Source organism: Ochotona princeps, chromosome 8 (assembly GCF_030435755.1).
Source record: "Ochotona princeps isolate mOchPri1 chromosome 8, mOchPri1.hap1, whole genome shotgun sequence".
Taxonomy (NCBI): domain Eukaryota; kingdom Metazoa; phylum Chordata; class Mammalia; order Lagomorpha; family Ochotonidae; genus Ochotona; species Ochotona princeps.
In genome coordinates, this window is record NC_080839.1 from 52,915,483 (window position 1) to 52,936,181 (window position 20,699).

General features: G+C 38.5%; 1 protein-coding gene across 5 annotated transcripts in view; it reads left to right on the top strand.

Moving 5' to 3' along the window:
- SLC8A1 (solute carrier family 8 member A1) overlaps positions 1-20,699 on the top strand; it is a 332,786-nt gene that overhangs the window by 303,741 nt on the left and 8,346 nt on the right. For all 5 annotated transcript variants that reach the window (XM_058668026.1, XM_004582756.4, XM_036497680.2 and 2 more), the window contains one exon: positions 8,628-8,903. In XM_058668026.1, coding sequence (XP_058524009.1) covers positions 8,628-8,903 — 276 coding nt within the window. The remainder of the gene's footprint in view (positions 1-8,627; positions 8,904-20,699) is intronic.

Genomic DNA, 20,699 nt, shown 5'->3' on the forward strand with positions numbered 1-20,699 from the left:
CAGGGTTCACCCCTTCCTCAAGGACAACAGACCACATCAAAGGTGTTGTTAATGGCTCCAGTGCACTGTGAAGAATACTGGAAGTAGGAAAGTTCTTTAAAAGTTCATTAGGTTTTTTTTTAATTTAAGAAAAATGTGGAAACAAAATACTGGAATTTATGTAAATATCTTTCAGCTAGGAAATGTTAATTCCTAAAATAGGTCACTTTTGAAACTTATTTATATAAAGAGAACATATTTCATGTATTTCATAGATACAGTTCTAAGAAGATAACTAAGCTTTCCTTCTCATTCCCCCTCCTTCCTTCATTTTCATACAACTTTTTTCCAAGCATTTTTTTTATTATTTTTAATTCATTAATTACTGTTGGGACAACTGGTTAATAGCCTGCAGAAACAAAAAGACCCACATCTCTCATCATACACTAAGATCAAATCTAAATGGATAACAGATCTAAACCTACATCCAGAAACCTTCAAACCTTTGGAAGAAAATGTTGGAAATACTCTGCAAGATCTAGGGGTAGGTCCCTACTTCCTAAGAAAGACACCAAAAGCAATAGAAATCAAGACCAAAATAAACAAATGGGACCTCATCAAACTAAGAAGCTTCTGTACAGCAAGGGACATAATCAACAAAGTAAAAAAGCAACCCACAGAATGGGAGAAGATCTTCGCACACGACATAGGTGATAGAGAGCTGATCTCCAGAATATACAAAGAGCTACAAAACAACCAAAATGTCAAAACAAACAAGCCACTCAAGAAATGGGCACGGGAAATGGGCAGACACTTCACAAAGGAACAAACCCAAATGGCAAATAAACATATGAAAAAATGCTCAAGTTCCCTGGCAATAAGGGAAATCCAAATTAAAACATCAATGAGGTACCACCTAACACCAGTAAGACTGGCCCACATGAATAAAAGCACCAACAACACTTGTTGGCGAGGTTGCAGGGAAAAGGGAACCCTACTCCACTGCTGGTGGGGCTGCAGGCTGGTACAGCCTCTATGGAAATCAGTATGGAGAACATTCAAACAACTCAAAATCAACATACTGTATGATCCAGCAATAGCACTCCTAGGAATATATCTAGAACACTTGTTTTATGAGAAACCAAAATGCACTCCTTTGTTCATAGCAGCACAATCAGTAATTGCAAAAACATGGAAGCAGCCATTTTCATACAATTTTTACAACACAATTTCAGTTTATAATTGCAGGATTATTGCACCACTAACTATAATGTTCAGTAAAAACTTGAAAGATCTGTTCCACAGACATGTAGACAGAGGCTAAAAACAAAAAGTTTTCATATACATATATACACATATATATTAGTATTCTTTGCTAACTATCATATCAGAAAAAGCATGTTTGTTCTTTTTGAAGACTAGCTTTTTTCACTAAGCATAATCAGCTCCAGTTGATCTATTTTGTTGCAGAAGACAGGGAATCATTCTTTTTGACAGCTAAGTAGTGTTCCTTTTGTGTGTGTATATATATATATATATATATATATCATATTTTCTTTTTCCTTCCATCTATTAAGTAAAATTCTTAGTTTTTCTAGAAACGTTTGCTGACATGATATTAGCGCACAGGATTTTGTTATGACAAAATTCTACATTTAAAGATAGTAATCACTTCTCTTAATAAACAGCCCAATATGATTAGATAAGAAAGATTGTATATTGGTATCTCCAAAAATGTGAGAAATGGAAACCATGACTTTGAACTGGCCTTGAAACAATGAGTTGTTGTTACTGGTTGTATAAGCCAGCCCAATGTATGCGGATACCTGAGGAACCTACCAGAAACTTGATATGTTCTATAGCGACAGGAAACGTCTGCGGAGTGAGAAAGGTGGAAGACATTCCCTACTGCACGTGTCTCAGGTACTTCCTGAAGCTTGTGCAGCTTGAAGCATTGTATGTTTTACAAAAAGTTGATGGTTAGCTTAGAGAATGCTCCAGGGCCATGCTGAACCAAAGGAACTTGGATCAAAGACTGAAGATTTTATAAAATCGGTCAGTTTAAATGTCCAAAGAAGTATCATGTGGCACAGAACTGGACTTGTTCCAGATGTCCAGGCGGGTAGAGTCTCTGCAAGCTGAGTAACAGCCAGAGCACTCCAAGCTCACCTGCGAGATCAAGAGCTCCCTGGTGACCGAGCTGTCAGCTGTGACACAGAGGTCTTAAAGAAATTCGCATTCAGCAGGGCACTGAACTTGACAAGTTCAGAAACCCTGGTTAAAAAAAAAAATCACTTGGACTGTATTCAAGTATTACACCTTTTTGTTGATAAAAGCAAATACTTGCTTTATTTCTGTAATTTTGAAACTCATGGATCTAGACATCTAAGCAAATTTTTTTTTCTGAGATGAGGAACTACATGTCTAATATCTATATACATGGATGATGCATTGCTTATAAGAAATTATCTTTCAGTACACAGAGATAAACTTACTTACATCCAATCTGATTCAGAGAAAATGTAAGTACTTCTTACTGACTAGGAAATATGGAAATATTTATTGGACTTTCCCAAAGTCATGAATATAAAGCAAATTCCTACTCAGAAATACATTTTGGGATTATTGAATTTCATGGCATGAAGAGGCCAATATGAGCTTGGAGAGCAAGGGTGACTGTTTCCTGACTAAAGATAAGGTACAATCACAAAAGGAAAAAGAGAAAAGACATTTTAGATCATCATGTGATAAAAGCCACTGGGATTAACTAAAGCCCTTATGTATTTAACTCACATGTGTATACACAGACACACATAGACACAACAAAGTATGAAACCACCAGGAAAGTAGCAGATTATATCTCCAATACTTGGGCCCCTATGGCCCATGTAGGAGACTAGGATGGAGTCCCTGGCTCCCGGCTTTGGCCTAGCTTAGCCCAGATTGTTACATTCATTTGGGAATTTAGGATGGAAGTAACTCCCACCCTGTGTCACTCAACCCTTCAAATAAAAAAAAAAAATCAGTTGAATCACAGTTCTCAGTTAATACCTTAAAATGGTGTGGGGTGAAATAGCTGATTTCTAAGTTTCAGTTTTTCTTGCAAATTGTGTAATTGTTCCAGAACTTTTGAAAGCAAAGAGAAATGGTAGTAATAGGAGAATAGAACTTGAATCTTAGTTACCATATATTAACAAAAGTAAATACGAGTTAAGGAAGAGAAAACCTAATGGACACATAGGAAGAATTCAAAGCTGGCCACCTCCTCAAAAAAGCAGAGGCACACATTTCCCACACTACTTTCCATCTCAGACATGATGACATAAACCATTTCCCCAAATTCTGGAGTAAAGCTATATATAAACCCCGGGATATTAGATTCAGAACTGACTTTAGGAAGCAGGAATAGAATAAGAACCCATTATATCCTAGAGATTCCAATACGGTCACAACCATGATGCCCTTCTTGTACTTTGCTGATCTGTTTCACTGTTCACTCATCCCCCTAAGGGCTTGAGACAAAGCTTGTTAACTAACTGCGAAAGAATCACATCTGAAAAAATGTTAGAAAGCCCGTGTTACTGATGATATATAACAGTGTCACATTCCTAAAAGGTATAAGCACCAAGCATTCAAGTTCTCAGATTCAGACTTTGAATCAATGTGATAGATGTTTCAACTCACTTCTATTAAGCATTATGAATAGGAAGATATTCCCTGGGCTACTAGATCAAGTCCCAACTCAGCCACTCATGAACTGTGTGATTATTTTAGAAAATCACCCCAATTCTCTGAACTTCAAGTTCTTCATTTGTACAATGGGACTAATAATGTCTACCTTACAGGGTTTTTGTAAGGATGAAATAAGATAGAAAACATGAAAGCATTTGTCTCAGTGCTTGCGCTTCGTAGAGTCCCTGTCATGTTCCATGCCTCTGTAATTTCCCTTTTCTTAAAATCAAGCAGCTCAAGGGGACTGCCATGATAATGGCTTATTCAAGCAGAATATAGATCCAGTGGAGTCAGGATACCTCCGGTTATATTGATTTGCCGTCTTCCTTCTGACAAGTACAGTAATGGAATATGGCATATCTGCAGCGGGGTTACAGTATTACAGAGGACTTGGACACTTCCTCTTCCAGTCCCCACAATAGCTGTGTGACAGCTCATTTAACAGAAAAGGAACTGAGGCTCAGGAAGTTCAAGTTCCTGATCCCCCAAAAGCTATCTGAGCTGAAAGCCAACTGTAGATTTCTGATACAAGTGTCCACGACACCCAGAAGCCTCACTGTCAGGTTCTCAAGCTCGCCTTTAGTCCAAACTGTTGGGAGATGGGAGATGTGCGGTGCGCATGTCAACAAACACCTGTTTACTTTAAAAACCACATTATCTGCAAGTACCAAACTGGGGGTTTCTGTTTATGGTCAGTTGTGAAGATGCCTTTGCTTTTATTCTTTGCAGCAGGGAGCAGTTCAACTAGCATCACGTTATAATAGCTGAAGAAACGGATTCTCCATTCTTGGCACTTTACATGATTTGTCCGTTTTCCTAGTTATATTTAGTAACTGCAACAAGGAAGTCATGACTTTTCATTTAAGGGGATGTATGGTAGCTGTGAAATGGAGACTAACATTCAGATGTGACGATGTAGTGTGGCATGCATTTCTACTTTCAGACAAAGATGGACTTACAATGAAACTGTGTGCTATATCTTGACAATAGGATTCTGGACTCTCTGCCATTGTCCGTGCCCGCAATGGACATATGACTGAGTATGAAGAACTTTATGTTAGTAATGATATAGCGGAACTGGGGGGGGAGGGAACTGGGGAGGGGATAAGGGAATATGAAACTGTATTATAAAATAACAATAATAAAAATGTATTAAAAAAGACTATAGGTGGGATGAATCGAATACAGCTTGTTTATTTTTCCATAAGTGGAATCCATAAAGCTGAAAAGAAGGATCCTGAGATAGGAGGGTTTACTTGGGAGTCTATAAAAGCAAACCCACCCACCTGTTTCTTTTGTTACCATAAAGGAGGGACCTAAAAGGCTTGTGTAGCCTCCAGGTTCCCTGAGCTGGCAGTCACACAGTACCAGGAAATTATCATCACCTCTGATGTCACGAAAAGGATACAGGATCTGGAAGGTGGGAAATTATTTATTGTGATGTTTAATGCCCTAGTGCTCTTATAAAAAAAAAAAAGATGCAAACATAGTCCAGATGGTAATACATTAACATATTTCTTTGTCCTTCCCCTAGATGGGATAATTGTGCATCAAGTATGACAGACTTCACTTTTAATATTTAAATGGTGTCTCACCTAGAGATTAAGACATAAAATCTGCAGTGAGACTTTGGAGAAAAGGACAAGAAGCAGTTTAGCCTTTGAAATGCTATCAAACACATGGGCCTTGCATGCCAGGCTCACACATGAAAACATTCAAGCTTTCTGATAATGTCAGAAGCCTTCAGAAGTAAGTCCCACCCTCTACTCAGTCTCTCATTTTCTCTTAAACACATACACATTTTATATTAGCAGATCATAATGTTAACTTTAGACAGCAAGATTCAATTTTGTTATTACAAACCTACCATGTAACCTTTGGACCAGGCATGTTGACTAAGCCATTGAATGATGATAGGGAAACACTAACAATTCTAAGTGGCAGAAAATAATAACTAGCGTAATAATTACCTTCAAATATCCACAAACACGTTCAAGAGATGATCAAAGTATTCCCCTGCACATCTCTTGTGGGAAAGCTGCTACTTCCTACTTGAAGACAAATAACTACCCGTGATTATAAATGTCATTTCTCCTGAGAAGTTTGTTTTCTTCATTACTTTCAAAATAGAAAGCTTAGACTCCCAAATAATTCGTAGTCTCCAAAGCGATAGAGTCCGTGTGTCTCACTCATTATAATTCAATATTGTCCAAACATTTTAATCATATGTCCTGAGAAATTACAGCATGTCCACAAATACAGACATCTAAAAGGATCAAATACAAAATAAATGTACATAGATTAGTACATTCTTTAGTACTATTCCATTTGGAGTAAGGAGTGGGGAAGGAGAGAAAGCAGGGAGAGAATTGTGACCGTTCTGTTCTTCCTCACTCCTGCAAACAAGCTCTTTAGACTGCAGTTCTTGCACTGAGTTTTCAGGGACCTTAGGTGCAGCATATTAGAGAAGCAGGAAGAAAAGTAAAAAAGAAGAAATGTAATGAAACAAAAGTTGATAACACAGACACTGAGTGACCCTACATTTAATTTTTGACACATAGTTTCGTGTATTTATGGCCCAGAGTATCATGTTTCCATAAATGTACAACAGGCTCCAATATGATGGAGTTTTCCTAAGGACTGCATTGTCAGCTTGCCAGGGCTATTTCCAATAAAGTATAATACAGTGGGAAGTTTCAACAGTACAAGTTTATTTTTTCATAGTTCTGGAGTCCAGAAGTCCAAGACTAAAGTGTCAGTAAGTTTGATTCCCTGCTAAGGTCTCATTCATTGGCTTGCAAATGTCTTTCTTTCTGGGTCCTTCCACGGTCTTTCAGTTGTGCAAACACATCTCATGTTTCCCTGCTTGTCAATTAAAGGACGCCCCACACTCAGGGTTTCACTTTCTAGTTAGCTCTTACATATCCTATCTCCAAAGAAGGCCACATTTGGAACTACTGAGGGTAGCGTTTCAACTTGTGCATTTACAGAAGACACACTAAAGCTATCAGTATTAATATTAAATAACACTTTCTCCATTCACACAATTGATCTTAAAAATATGCAATATCTATGCAGTATGTACACTGGATGAGGCTGTCAACAATGCTTGCTCACTCACACATTTCAACCAGCCAACCTGATTCAAGATCCCACCTCAGCCTCCTAAAGCTGAAGCATCTACTGGAGCTTTTATGGAATGATTTACAGGAGGCTTTTCAAAGCTTCAGACAATGAGGCTGATTTCTACATAGAGTCCCAAGGCCCATTTATATGGTAATTGAGACCACATGCTCAGGAGAGCAAGCCATGACCTCTCCTTTCTTCAAATGAAGTGACAGGTGACAAAGGGACATGTCTCACATGTTTTGTGAAAAGTAGTGTTCCCCACACACCTCAAATATTTTCAAGGGCTTTTCCTGGACATGGTTGAGAGCAGATGGCCTCACCATGGACCAGTTTAAGAAAAGCAAACATATTCAGTGCACATTAGCAAACGGAGATCACATAGTCGGCTAGAACATCAAGAGCCCCACCTGCTGCCAGCTACACTGGCTGGAAAAGCAAAATAGATCCCTGATGACTAGTTCAAAGTGTGTGTCAACGAGTCTTTGAAGACTTCTTCATTCCTACATGGCCACAGAATACATGATAGTTGCAATCATTTCAAGAGAAGTGGACAGTCAATAATCCAAATTTACATACTGTCAAAGGAGGGTATTCTCACATCACGGTGTAATCTGCATTTGAGAATACTATTATTTACCTCCTTGTTCCTGGAATAGCAAGATTTGTGCCATGTGTGCATTGATGCAGTGTGACAATATGTGGTGAAATTTGTGTACAAACACCTGTGATGAAATTGTGAGATAGATATGTAATACATGTATCCCTTTAACAGACACACCATTGCCCTGCTTTAAATACTGCAGATGATACAAAGCACTACAGACACAAAGATGAGTTCAGAGTCAACTAAAAAGGAAAGGAAAGGGAATTGGGTCATGCAGAGCCATGGATCCCAAGCATAAGCATGTATCATAATTCAGTGGAGGGTGAAAGGGATTGTTTTAGCCCAACTACTTGTCCCCTTCCCCATGTTATTGATCCAGTGGCATGAGAAGTTGTATCTCCAACACGTTTTGGTACTCCTAGCTCAGGCAGCACACTTTGAAGACAAGTAACTCTAAAATTATGAGTTTGGGGATTTTGAGATCTCTAGGGAAGGGTTCCTGGCATTGTATGTATGGGAAGGGGATCAGAGAAAGATTTATAGGAAAAATGAATTTTAAAGGATGAATGAGGCAGGGTATCTATAGAGAGATTTGGGCATACTGAGAACATTGAGTTCTAAAGGAACAAAAGTAGAAGAAAGTACATATGGTTGGGGGAAAATGCAAGTCATGCCATTTGGCTAGTACAAAGTCTGAGTTTGAAATAGTTTTGGGAGATGAAGCTTGAAAAATAGGCAAAGCCCACAGCCATGATTAAAGGTCCTGTTTGAGTATTGTCCTTTAGGTGATTGCATAACCATTCATTCCCAGAACTGGACTTCATGTTGAGAAGAAATAAATCCAGAAGAACTCCATCCGCTGTTACCTCTCTTCAAAAACAAGGCTTCCTTCTTGGCCTTCCAGTCTTTTGGAAGAAAATGCTATCGATTCTTGGAAGTGATAAATCTCAAAAGAGAAAGAGGGTATCAATTGCATGTGAGCAGAATTCAGTGACAGTTAAGTTCTTGTCATTGACCAAGGAGCCACCTGGCTGTACCCTAATCATTAATTGGTTGATTGTCTCTTAAGTCTGAAACTCACCCACTTCTGATGGCCTCCTGTCACTGTGGAATGGTGCCATTGAGGAATTGGAGATTCCAGCAATAGTCTCTGATAAAGTCTTCTTTACTCCTTTCTCTCTAGGAGAAGATGACGATGATGACGAATGTGGGGAGGAAAAGCTGCCCTCCTGTTTCGATTACGTGATGCACTTTCTGACCGTGTTCTGGAAGGTCCTCTTTGCCTTCGTCCCCCCTACAGAATACTGGAATGGCTGGGCCTGTTTCATCGTCTCCATCCTCATGATTGGCCTGCTGACAGCTTTCATTGGCGACCTGGCTTCCCACTTTGGATGCACCATTGGCCTGAAAGATTCCGTGACTGCAGTGGTGTTTGTCGCACTTGGAACTTCAGTGCCAGGTAGGGACATGTTCTTATATAATTCTCCTAGAAGCAGATGCTCACTTCCCTTCTTGTCCTTTTGTTTCCTACCATTTTGAGAGCTTTTATAACAAACTACAACTCTGAAGGGAAAGAGTCCATAAAAATAATGTCACTTGCAGAAATTGTCCTGGCACTTCTTGAGGTCAGAAAGCTGGTCAACAGCATGATGTTGACAGGAAAACATTCCTGAGGGGATGCATGCAGAGGGCAGATGGGTTCAATGGATAAATTTTCAGATCAGCTACCTATTACAATGAGCACTTTCAAAACCATAACCATCTTAAAGAACACATTTCTGCCTTAAATACATTTGGCAAAGTTTGCATGACTTCGGTGAAACTTGTACTCATTTGTGTAACTGAAGTAAAGTACTTCCTGGAGGTCTGACCCACAAACTAATACAAGTAAATAGAAGTTGACCTTGAGCAAGAATAGGAAAAAAGTAATCCTGACAAACTTGAAGCAGGCTGAGGAGTTATTTCATGAACATCTCTAAAGGGATTCCTGTTATGCTGGACTTCTTTACAAGCTCTACCTATTTTATTCCCACCCACTCACCCACCACCCATCCCAGCCAAGTGGACATGTAGTGACAATATAGTGGTAATGCCCAGAGTTGTATATTTTCAAGCTCACAGGTGACTCATACCTATCACAAGCTTTTGAGCTAAAACTCAACCTGTGTCCTAGCACTAGCCCTATCTACAAATATGCAGAGCCCAAACGCTGACCAACAAAACTCAAACACTCTACCATAGAGCAAGCCAGGAAGCCTCAGAGTGGGCCTGGAGGAAACACGACTGAAGCAGGTGTCAGCCTGCTGATGTAGCCCCCTTACTACAGCTTTAATATGAATGGTATTCTTTTTTCCTAAGACTTGCCAGAGTTGGCAACCTGGCTTTGGTTTCAGACAGAAAATAAGTATATTTTATGTCTTCTATAGTCGTGTATCACTCAAAACACAGGAATGTATTCTGAGAATTGTGTCATTAGGCCATTTCATCAGTGTATGGATACCATACTTTGTGTTCTTTCACAAAACCAGATGGCTTTGTTGTCAGTAGGCAATGCAATTTGATGAGACCACCATTGTGTGTGTGCTATATCATTAGCTGAAGTATCACTAGGGCATATGACAGCTTCTTTTCACTGGAAGTCACAAGTTCTTCTCCATGCAGATACTTATCTCAGTGACTGTGGAAGTCACTTCACCTCTCTGGGCCTGTTTCTTTTGTACTTAACATGCAAGATTGTGGTAAATATTGGAGAAAATGACTATGAAATACACATGAGTAAAGCATCCAAGACAGAAGGAATTCAATAATTTAGTAATTCTTAATGATATCCTTTATATTGCGAATCATAGGATCTGAGCAGTGTAAGTCTGGACACTTGAGTGACCATCAAGAAAGTATTCACATTTATTCTGGTAAGCCATACCCCATGGTGTTGTCCAGCTGATTGGCTTTTGGGCATCCTGGGAAAGAGGTCCCATGCGGTTTTGGTACCCAGCTGAGTTCATGGATGAGCTAGGGATTTGAAGATTACTCTGACACCCACCTTAGAACAAGGTTATTTCAAGTTTTCAAGGTGACTTTTGATCCTCTGAGGGGAGCAAGTCCTCTCAACCCAAACTTTGTACTAACAATTCTATCACTTCTTGCTTAAAGAAAATGTAAGTACACAGCATTCTCACTCATACACACACACACACACTCTAAAGGAATTAAACATTATGGCTGCTCACTGCTTATATCTGAGGTTGACATATTTTTGGATCCACTTACCCTAAGGTTTAAGCCAATGCATCAAATGGTACCCAAGTTAATACATACTATTGGCAATGGGTTTAACCCTGGAGGAAGACATGGGCAAATTATAAGGCAAAATTAGGTCTATTGTGACAGTTGGCCAAAATTAGCCTGCATTCCTAAAAAGACAACTGTCCTTTCTATCAAATGCACTTCATTTTCAAAATTAAAAAATCTTTTCCTACTGAAGAAATCTTTGTTCCTGATTTTTTTAAATTCAAAATGCTTTATCTAACACTGTTCTTTTTGCCAACCTTCCAAAATTCCTCAGTGTATCTCTTCCTTTAACAAATTCTTTTGAAAAGGGTAGCAGGCATATAATTGAAACTATCTTTCTGTAACAAGATATATGGGACTACGGAAAAAACCTTAATGTTTAGAAGAGCCACTTGTTCTACCACTTATAGTCTACAAAGAACCCAGATAGAGACATTAAGAGGTAAGAAATTTGCTTTGGGAGAATGCAGCAGAATCATTAGTTGATGAAATGGTTTCCATATTTTCTGTAAATGCTACCCATTGCAGCACAGATGACTTTACTGTTATTGGGAGAATTCCTGTAATTTGCCACACTATTAACTTGCAGCATGCTCCCAAAGCAATATGTGTACAGGTAATCTCAGATAATTATATTCTTATAAACAGGCATTCCTCCCTCCCAATGATCAGCTGTGCAAATAGAGCAAGATTCTAGATATATGTAATGTTTCTGACTTTATTCTTCAACACTGCTAATTTGGGGCAGTTTTTTTTGTTGTTGTTATATCCTCTGACAACTAAAAATACAACAACTACTACAAATATATTACAACCAAAAATCACAAAGACCAGTTGCTACAAGCAGAAGAAATTAGGAAAACTAATCTTGTTTACTTATGGCCTATGAATAATTGGGATTGGTTCAGGAGCCATTGTCCCCTCAGCTGACATCCTGGCCCTTTTCCTTCTGCGTAGTGCCCGATGCCCTGCTTTCTCCTTCTGGGTGGCACAGAGCCTCTCTTTTGTGATATCCACTGTTCACTGCAGCCTGTTAGAAAAGGACTCATAGCAGTCTTCACTGGCCTTCAACTTCAGTTGTGCCTACAAGAGTTTAAAGACCCACCCCCACCATAGCTTTCCCTAACCGACACTTTAATCCTAAGAACGGTTTAAAATTTAATAATCTAAGCTGATTCTTCAGTTTTGCCATTGTAAGACTGTTTCCTTCTAAAGTTCTGAGTATGCTTTTATAATTTGAAATCTATAGGAACTTTTTCCTTATAGAAAATTTAAGGCATGACAAGAAAGGAAAGAACATTTTAGGGTTTTTTTAAATCATTTTTGTCTTTTAAAAAGTATGCTTTAGAAATTTTATGAAAACTGGAATTAAGCCACATGAATTTTGGCGCAAAATATAAAACTCATGCATCAAAAGAATATTGTAAAAGTTCAAGAGACTTCGTGTGATGAAAATATATGCATAAATTTCAAAACTTTTGAGCACCCAAAATGAATTCATCTTTGATAGCATTAAAAAATGTAAACTGCTTTCATCGAGCCTTATCAAAAACAACCAGATTATTTGAAGATAAATATAAACTATTTTTGAGGCATATTACTCTGTCTTCAGAACCCCAGTATGAGAATCTAATGGGAAAATAATTACCCTGGCAATTTGCTGTGATCTCTTGGTGGATTTTTAATGAGCATGCACCAAGCGGTGTAGTGATAAGAACTTCAGAACGGAATTCGGAAATCTGGACATCTAACCAGTATACACCACATAGCTTTGCTCATGTCTGTAAGGAAGGGATGGTACAACAGTGATTCAGAGTTGATGGAGGATTACTTAATATCATGAATCTCAAATCACTTTATTAGTCATCAGTAAATGACATCAAATGGAACTTTATGAGCAGGGAACACAATTTAAAAATTTTTTTACTACAGTGTTCTGCTGTTTGCTAGCTATCAGCACTGCACATACATTATCTATTATTTTAACTAATTTTATTAAGTGAGGTGAAGTGATTTTTCCTTCACCCAACATTCATTTTTTGTCCCTTATATCAATCTTCTAAAAATGCTTATTTTCTATGTTTGAATCATTCTAGAAAACAATTTCTCATATTGTATAAAAATGATTGGTTATGATGGTTTATATTTTTATTTTTCATTTCATTCCAATACTGATCAAAATTAAGATATCAAATGGCATGCTTAAGTAATGAATACTTTGCACTTCATTGTGTCTTACTGCTTTATTTCTCACTGAACCCTAAAATAGCTTGTATGGCTATGAAGGTTGTATTCTGTATCCTAAAGGAGGCACCCTAATTTGAAAGACATTTTTATGGATGGATGAGGATCCCCATGTAGAATGTATACAATAGTAGCCTTTTCTAAAGGCCATTCATTATTCATAGTCAAGGAAGCCCTAGGCTCCACATGATAGGGAATTTAAGACTCATTAGAAACAAATTATTTGCACATATATATGTTTGTATACATGGTACGTTGTAGGATCCATATTAACTCTTAATATTTTAACTTAATACTTAGCCACTCGGTCATGCTACAATATATTTACATCTACAATATTATATTTGTTCTTCCCAATAAGTAATTTGTGATTTTTTTGTATAGTGCTGTTTTCTTTTTTTAGTATTTTCCTCTTAAAATATACAACAGTAGTATTATGTTCAAGTTCCTTAACTTCAGGCACTATTTTTCCATTTGGCATCCAAAACACCAGATAGATTCTATGCTTTAACAATTTTCAGAAATGAAGACACAATTGCAAACCCATGAACACTGAGCATTCTCTACATATAAAAGTTTGGACACTGAGACAATGGGACACTCTTTGAAACCTAGCTGACAAAGGATGCAATACCAAGATAATCCTTTTCAGGCTCCCCAGGCACTGGGTCAGTAGGGCCCAGGAGCAGCATATTTGCAATATTCACAACAGTCATCGTCAGCAAAGGTTCCTGGAAGCTTGGAAATTAAGTTGCTGTGTTCTGGTCTCTGAGCAAAATAGGTTAGGAGGAAGAGTACTAGAAGTTATCAAGATCTCAACAGCAAACATGTTCTTGCTTAACCAAAGAGATAGGATCAGGAGGAAATTTAATACCCCACACAAAGCAAACACTCCTGGTAGTAGAAAATTATATCTGGTCATTCTGAGTTTCCACACCCATCTGAGCCACATGGAGGAACAGGAGGGAACCAGACTGACTCTATTCTTTTGTTTCGTACTCTCCCATTGCAGACAGAGGGATTCTCAGCACAGGATTCAGACGGACAGCTAACATTGGTCTCACAAGTTTACAGAGATTAACCTAGTGCAGTTTTCGTGAATTTGCACCGAGAGGATGAAAGAGTGTGTGCTTTGGAGTCAGACACACCTGAGCTCAAGCTAACCCAACCTCTTCCACTTAGCAGAGGCATGTATGACACCTCCAGAGGCCAACTGCTTGATTCTACCAAGGTTTAGCTTGATCTGAATCATGGAAACATGATCACATTTATAGCAAATAGCTTTATCACATATGCTCAAAAGAAAAACATTGAATCTCTCCGCATTCTGTTTATTGTACTGATAAATAGACCTCCCGGGGTGTTTTTGACTCAGCTACATGGTAAGTAGCAGGTAAAACACAGAAAATAAATTTCCTATTTTCTGGTTCAATGGTATCTCCACATTTGATGGTTTCCCACAATTCCCCTTTCTGCAAGCTTTTCCCTTTGAACATTGGCATTTTCAAATTAATAATCAGAGTTTAAGCGTAATTGCTATGGTGTATATACATACATATTTAATTACATAATTAACACTTCACATCAACTTAAATGGACATAAAAAGTTACTTTGTCCTAAGCTAAGATTTCCCAAAGGCTATGTATCCATTCCCACAAGAGGATTCTGAAGGGCACTTATATAAATATTATATATTTTTTCAGATACTCTAATAAGTGCCCAGTTTCTTTGCTACCAAGAAAGGTCAGGCCTGCCAAAAATGGACCTTCAGATCTGTAGTAAGACCAAAAGGTCAGGCCACACAGGGATACTGCACAAGGAACAGCACTGGGCTGCCCTAGTCACTCCAGTGATTTCCCACAGGACCTTAACTAATATTACCTTGTCTGGAGGAAGTAAAATGCTCTGTGTGTACTTTCCAACACACTTTCCCATGAGTAGGTGATGTCATTTGAGTTGAAGGAAGCCTACAGGAGCAAACCATTTTGAGGAGAGGGTGCAGCAAAGCAGACCTGACACCAGATCCTACAAGACATGCTCCAGAAATGGCTCCACTACAGTCCTTTACTCTGCGCTAAAAACACCAGGAAAGAGGCTGGGTGCAATGAGACCATGACGTTTGTAAGGACACAGAAAAGATCATTTCAAAATCATTTAGATCCTTTCCAGTTTCTGCTTGAAAGAAGAGTTAACATTAAATGTATTTAGGGTGTGTTTTTTTTTTCAGCAGTTAAAATACTTGATCTATTTTACTCAAAGGACAATATGGCATGAATACTTGGCATTCAGTTTTGCCGAGATCACATTGGAATGTTTAAAAAAATGATATCTCCTAGCAGCAGGAGGCCCAGGAATCAGGGATACTCAGTGTGTATCATGCTCCATCTGAAGGCCCGCACAGTCTTTGGGTTAGTGCCTCAACCCCACATCACTAACTTCACTGATCCTACAAAGTCACAGGATAAGGGAAAAGAGCTCACATATTTCATCATGTTCTGTCTGGGCTTCCTAGATTCCTGAGGTCAGTCAAAGATATGACACTTCACAGAGACATTCTGCCAAGTGTGAGACAATGTGGGTGTGTGTTGTTTGCAGGGTTGATGTTATCCATGTGTTCTGTAGATGAATATAAATCTCCCCTTTTCAGTTTCAAGGCATATTCCATTGACATGGAGCATTCAGTATAACACAAGCATTAGGCATTTTTGTTCCTTGGAGACAAGAGTATGGATCTCCTAGGAATGCCTTGTCAATAATATTGACTTGATGGTTCTCAGTTCTCCCTTCCCTCCTTTGAAAATAAGGTAATGAAGATGAAAAATTGCAAGAACCACTTCCTTCATTTGTCTTAAACACAGACTCAGCTTGCAATTTTTAACAGCTTTATTTAAGCATAATTTACATTCCAAAAAATCTACTTATTGGAAATATACCATTTGGCAATTTTTAGAAAATTCCCTGAGTCATTCTACTATTACTCTAATCCAGTTTTAAAATAGATTATTACCCTGTGGGTCCCTCATGGCCATTGACAGGTGATCCTTAGTTTCCACTTGTTGCCTGAAGCAATCACTAATGTACCTTCTGACTCGATTTATCATTTCTTCAGTCTTTCCCAAGAAGTAATTATATAAAAATATGACAGATTTGTGTATGATGCTAGGAGTTAGCATGAGTATTGTAAAATTTTTTTTCAATATCCATCATAAAATCTCTGTGGGTATTTACCTACAAACTGCAAGTATAAAATATTTTTGGTATTTATTATTTTGTGCATATATGGATCTATACATAATTTAAAATAATCTCATTCCCATTCTCTCAATAGTGACCTGTGGTAGCATATAACAGAATGCCAAGGGGGAAAATTACCCAAAAACACCTGGAATTATCCCTGCAGAACTTCAAAGTAACACATGTATTTAATCATATATAAACTCTAAATGTTCTTGGCCATTCAGGCAGTTGATGACAACACATGTAAGTGCAGTTTCTTACTCTTACCCATGGCCACAGGTGTCACCCAGTAGATGTTGGGCTCTTGACCCATGGATCCATCACCACCATAAAAAAAGCGCAAAGACCCAAGTTTACTGGTCAGTATCCATGCACAAGATTTCCCTACATAAAGAATGATATTGCCACTAGATTCCAGAGAAAACATGAGCTGTGAGAAAGCATAACTTAATTACCATATGTGCACTGCTTGAAGAGCAAAGTAAATTAAAGCCCACTGATATTTTTAGAAGAGAGGGCAAATAAAATGCTAACTCGATTTAAAAGGCAAATTTTACACGTGGCTGTAAAAGAATCATAATGTGTGTTTAGGATGGTGCCTATTGTAGATATGAAATCATGGTGTTGGCATATACGCACCATGCCAGCTGGAATGCCATCATCACTTCTCAGCACAGACCTCACCTTCTGCTTTTACTCAGGAATAAACCATCAGCTATAGCTTACTTATTTGTACTCTGCTCCATTCCAAAAAAGGCCTGCAGTTCATAAAGCACACTGCATTGTTCAGCCACCTTTTCCAGCACACGATCCAAGAGCACTAAATTCATCTGTGACCATATTTGATAACCTTCATTGAGCTCAACACATATAAATCCTGCATTTTGTGCACAAGGAGAAAACAGCTTATTTTCATTACATTATTTACAATCAGAAAATTCTGTAGTATGCCATTTTCTGTCTCTCCCCTCTGAATCCCAGGGGACTTTCTGGCAAGGGCCTTCATAAATTACAAGCTATTAGGTTATCACCATTAAAAAAAAAAAATCACGGGTCGAGACAAAAAGCAAGACTTGTTATGGTTCCAAACTAAAATGATCGCTGCTAGAGTCTGAAAATTAGCCCAGCAGAAGACTAATTATAGCTTGTTCTTCCTGAGTTACAGCTGCAAGACAACAAACAACCAGAAATGGGCAAAATGATCATGCATGCATCCTCCGAAGGATTTTGTGTATGATGAGGCTACAGTTGGCTTAAGTATGTAAAACCAGAACCCCAAAACTAGTGAGGGGAGTCAGCAACTAGAAGCGATGAAGGTGGTCTCTGACCTATAGTCTGGTCTGCTGGAGTTTGACACTGAGGGAAAGACACAAACCACACAGACGCACCTGACATTAGTAGCATCTTCCCTATCGAGTATTCTTATCCTGGCAGGACAGATTCTCAGCTTCTATACCTGAACTGAGTCTGCAGTGGAATTATGGTCAATAAATAGAGTATGTCCTTACAGTGTCAAAAACTAACTCAGAAGCCTGAACTGAAACAACATGGTTTTCTTGATCAACAAATACTTGAGTAGTCTTCTTGCTCCACTTGTCCTAAAAGCATTTTAAAAAACGAAAGGAATACCACTGCGTTACAGAATTACATAAAGCAGTATGATACAGTGGCAATGGATGGGCTGCAGTCGTTCTGCACTGCTCACTTACTGTTAGTGCGCACCCACCCTGTAAAGGCATTGTTCCCCAGGGTGAGGCTAGAGTGACAAAAAAGACACACAGCCTAATTATATGGAGTTCAGACTCCAGTGGGACAAGACTGGCACTTGACAGAAATGCAGTTAGGGGCATACATTTAGCCAGCAAAACATTAGCTGGGATTCCCATGTGTAATATTGGAGGGCCTTGATTCAAGTTCCAGGGCTAATCCCCATTCCAGTTTCTTGCTAATGTGCACCCTGGGAGACAATGAGTGACTGCTTATATGGGTCCTCTGTGGGAAACTGGATCCTAGCATCAGCGTGGCCTAACTACATGTGCCAAACATTTATGGAACGAAACCACAGATGGAGGATATTCTCATTTTAATTTCTCCTCACACACACACCTATCTGTCCTCTCCTACCCTTTTCCCTGCCCCCTTCTGTTTCAGAAATAACTTTTTAAAGATTCTTAAAGACAAGATAGGCTTTCAGATATCAATGAAGATGGACATCACAGAAGGAAAATGAAAACAGGTTACTTAAACTATGGAGTAGAGAATGCTTATGCGTGGTGGGGGGATGTGCGTATTTTATACAGTGGTTAAACACTGATGTTTGACAAGTTAGCATAGTCATTCAAAGCTCCACTTCTTCATTCCTTAGATTACCTGAATGGTTCTAGACTTTGACACTACAGAGCTGTTGATTTTTCTTGGCTTCCTACTTCAAATGATGCCTTTCAGTTGTTTGGTGCTTTCCTTCTGTGCTACCTGCTACTTTCATGTCACGCCCCACCACATCTGCTCTCAGCAGATAGTATCCCAGTCCTCTGAATTTCTCTCCACAGCATCCTGAATCCCCCCACAATATCTCACAAATGAAAACTGTAAGGTATTGATAGTGAGTTGTAGGAGAGCAGAGCATTTGCATATACCGCAAATGCTGAATCAACAGTAGCTATATCTACATACCTTCATTGCTAAGAACATGTATTTTTGCAATTTATCTCTGATGGCCACAGCAGCCATAATAGAGATGTAGTACAGATGGGTGAACAGGTACAGAGCATGGAGTATTATGACAAGGTGATGAAGGATCCTATTGATAAAGTCCCCTCAAAGGCTCAGGATGTCTTAGTTTATAGTAAGGAATTAGAATTGGTGATTTGGACAGCATTAGGAAGGCCTATGAATCTGGGAATATCAACAAGGAAGAACCTTGGATCTTCCTGAGGATATTCGTGAGCATGGACATGAACAATAACCCTCTTCAGATTTGCTTTAGAGTGACATGTCTTCTTTGGAAAACATATATCAAATTACAGTTTGGAGAGCACAGCAAATAGCAATATTCATTTGTACTTACTCTGTGCTGCTAGGAGAAAAAAGGAAACTCCATTTTTTCTCTTTTAAAATCAATCTTTTTGAACTCAAAATAGGATTTCAGATACCTAATAGGAAAACTAAACTCAGAGTTACTGCAACAAAATGCATTCAAATTAAACATATAACTTATTAAATAACAAAAATTATAGCTTTTATGCTGATCTACATGTGAGAAGCATTCCAAACATCCTTGCCTCCTTTGGTGGCAGAGAGGAATCACAGAGTGACTGAGCTCAATCTGTTTGCGATAGCTTTCATGACTGTAGTGTATGGCCACACACCAGACCAGTTTATCAGAAACCCAGGCTAGAACTACCAAGTTGGTATTTTCAGAGTTGGACTGCTGATTCTGATTAGTTGTCGAAGACAAAAATGCCTGGAAGTGGGATGGCCATTAGAGCACAACTGGTTAAATCACCATTTGGGACACCTACATCCCATTATCAGTGTGCCTGGAGTCAAGAGTGAATCCACTTGTGGTCCAGGTTCCTGCTGCTATGCATGATGAGAGGCAGCAGATGATGGCTCAATTGAGTCATCATCTCCTGACACATGCACAGGAGATGGGATAGGGTTCTTGGCTTCTATTGAGGGCATTTGGGGAGTGATCAAACAGGTGGAAAACCATGTTGTAAAGGCCAGTGCTGTGATCCTGGTCACAGGGTCCTACTGAGCTTTTTACCTACCACCACTTCACCATTTGCTTCTCTTCCAAAACTTGGACAATGTCAAATCTGTCCAATTTTGTTTCACTCTTTTGAATGTAATTGGGGCAGAAGTTTTAAACATGTTTCCTTATTTCAGTTTTTACTGTTTTTAGTTACCACTTTGAATTGATCATGGACTACTCGAACATCAGTAATTCCCTGGTCTCTCAAGCTTTACTTGGAAGCCAAATAAGGATTCTTTTCACGTGAAGCAGTAAAGTATATATATGCACACAAGTGCAGTTTTCATATTTATGAGCTCACGAATGTCCTAACTCAAAAGTGCGTTAGACTTTACATGACAGCTGAATTACTGCTACATTAACAGGATTTCTGTTTGAATTCTAACACAGCAAGACAGCAAATATCAAAGAAAAAATAACAAGAGTATATGAATTATTTGAGCAAAGACATCTTTTTCACAGCTATGAGTAAGATGTGAGTCTTAAAGCAGATCATTCCTAGTCTTTGAGATTAATATGAGATTTTCAAAATAAATTAAGCACAAATATTATTTTAAATATTTCATGTTCAATCACATTATAAATGAATATAATTATAAAAATAACTAATCATTGTAGAGTGTTATAATTCCCCAAAAGTTCAGAACCCTTAATGTAAATCAGAATTGCCTACCACTTCCTTGGATTGTATTTTTAAGAATGTTACCTGCTATGTTCAACCAGAG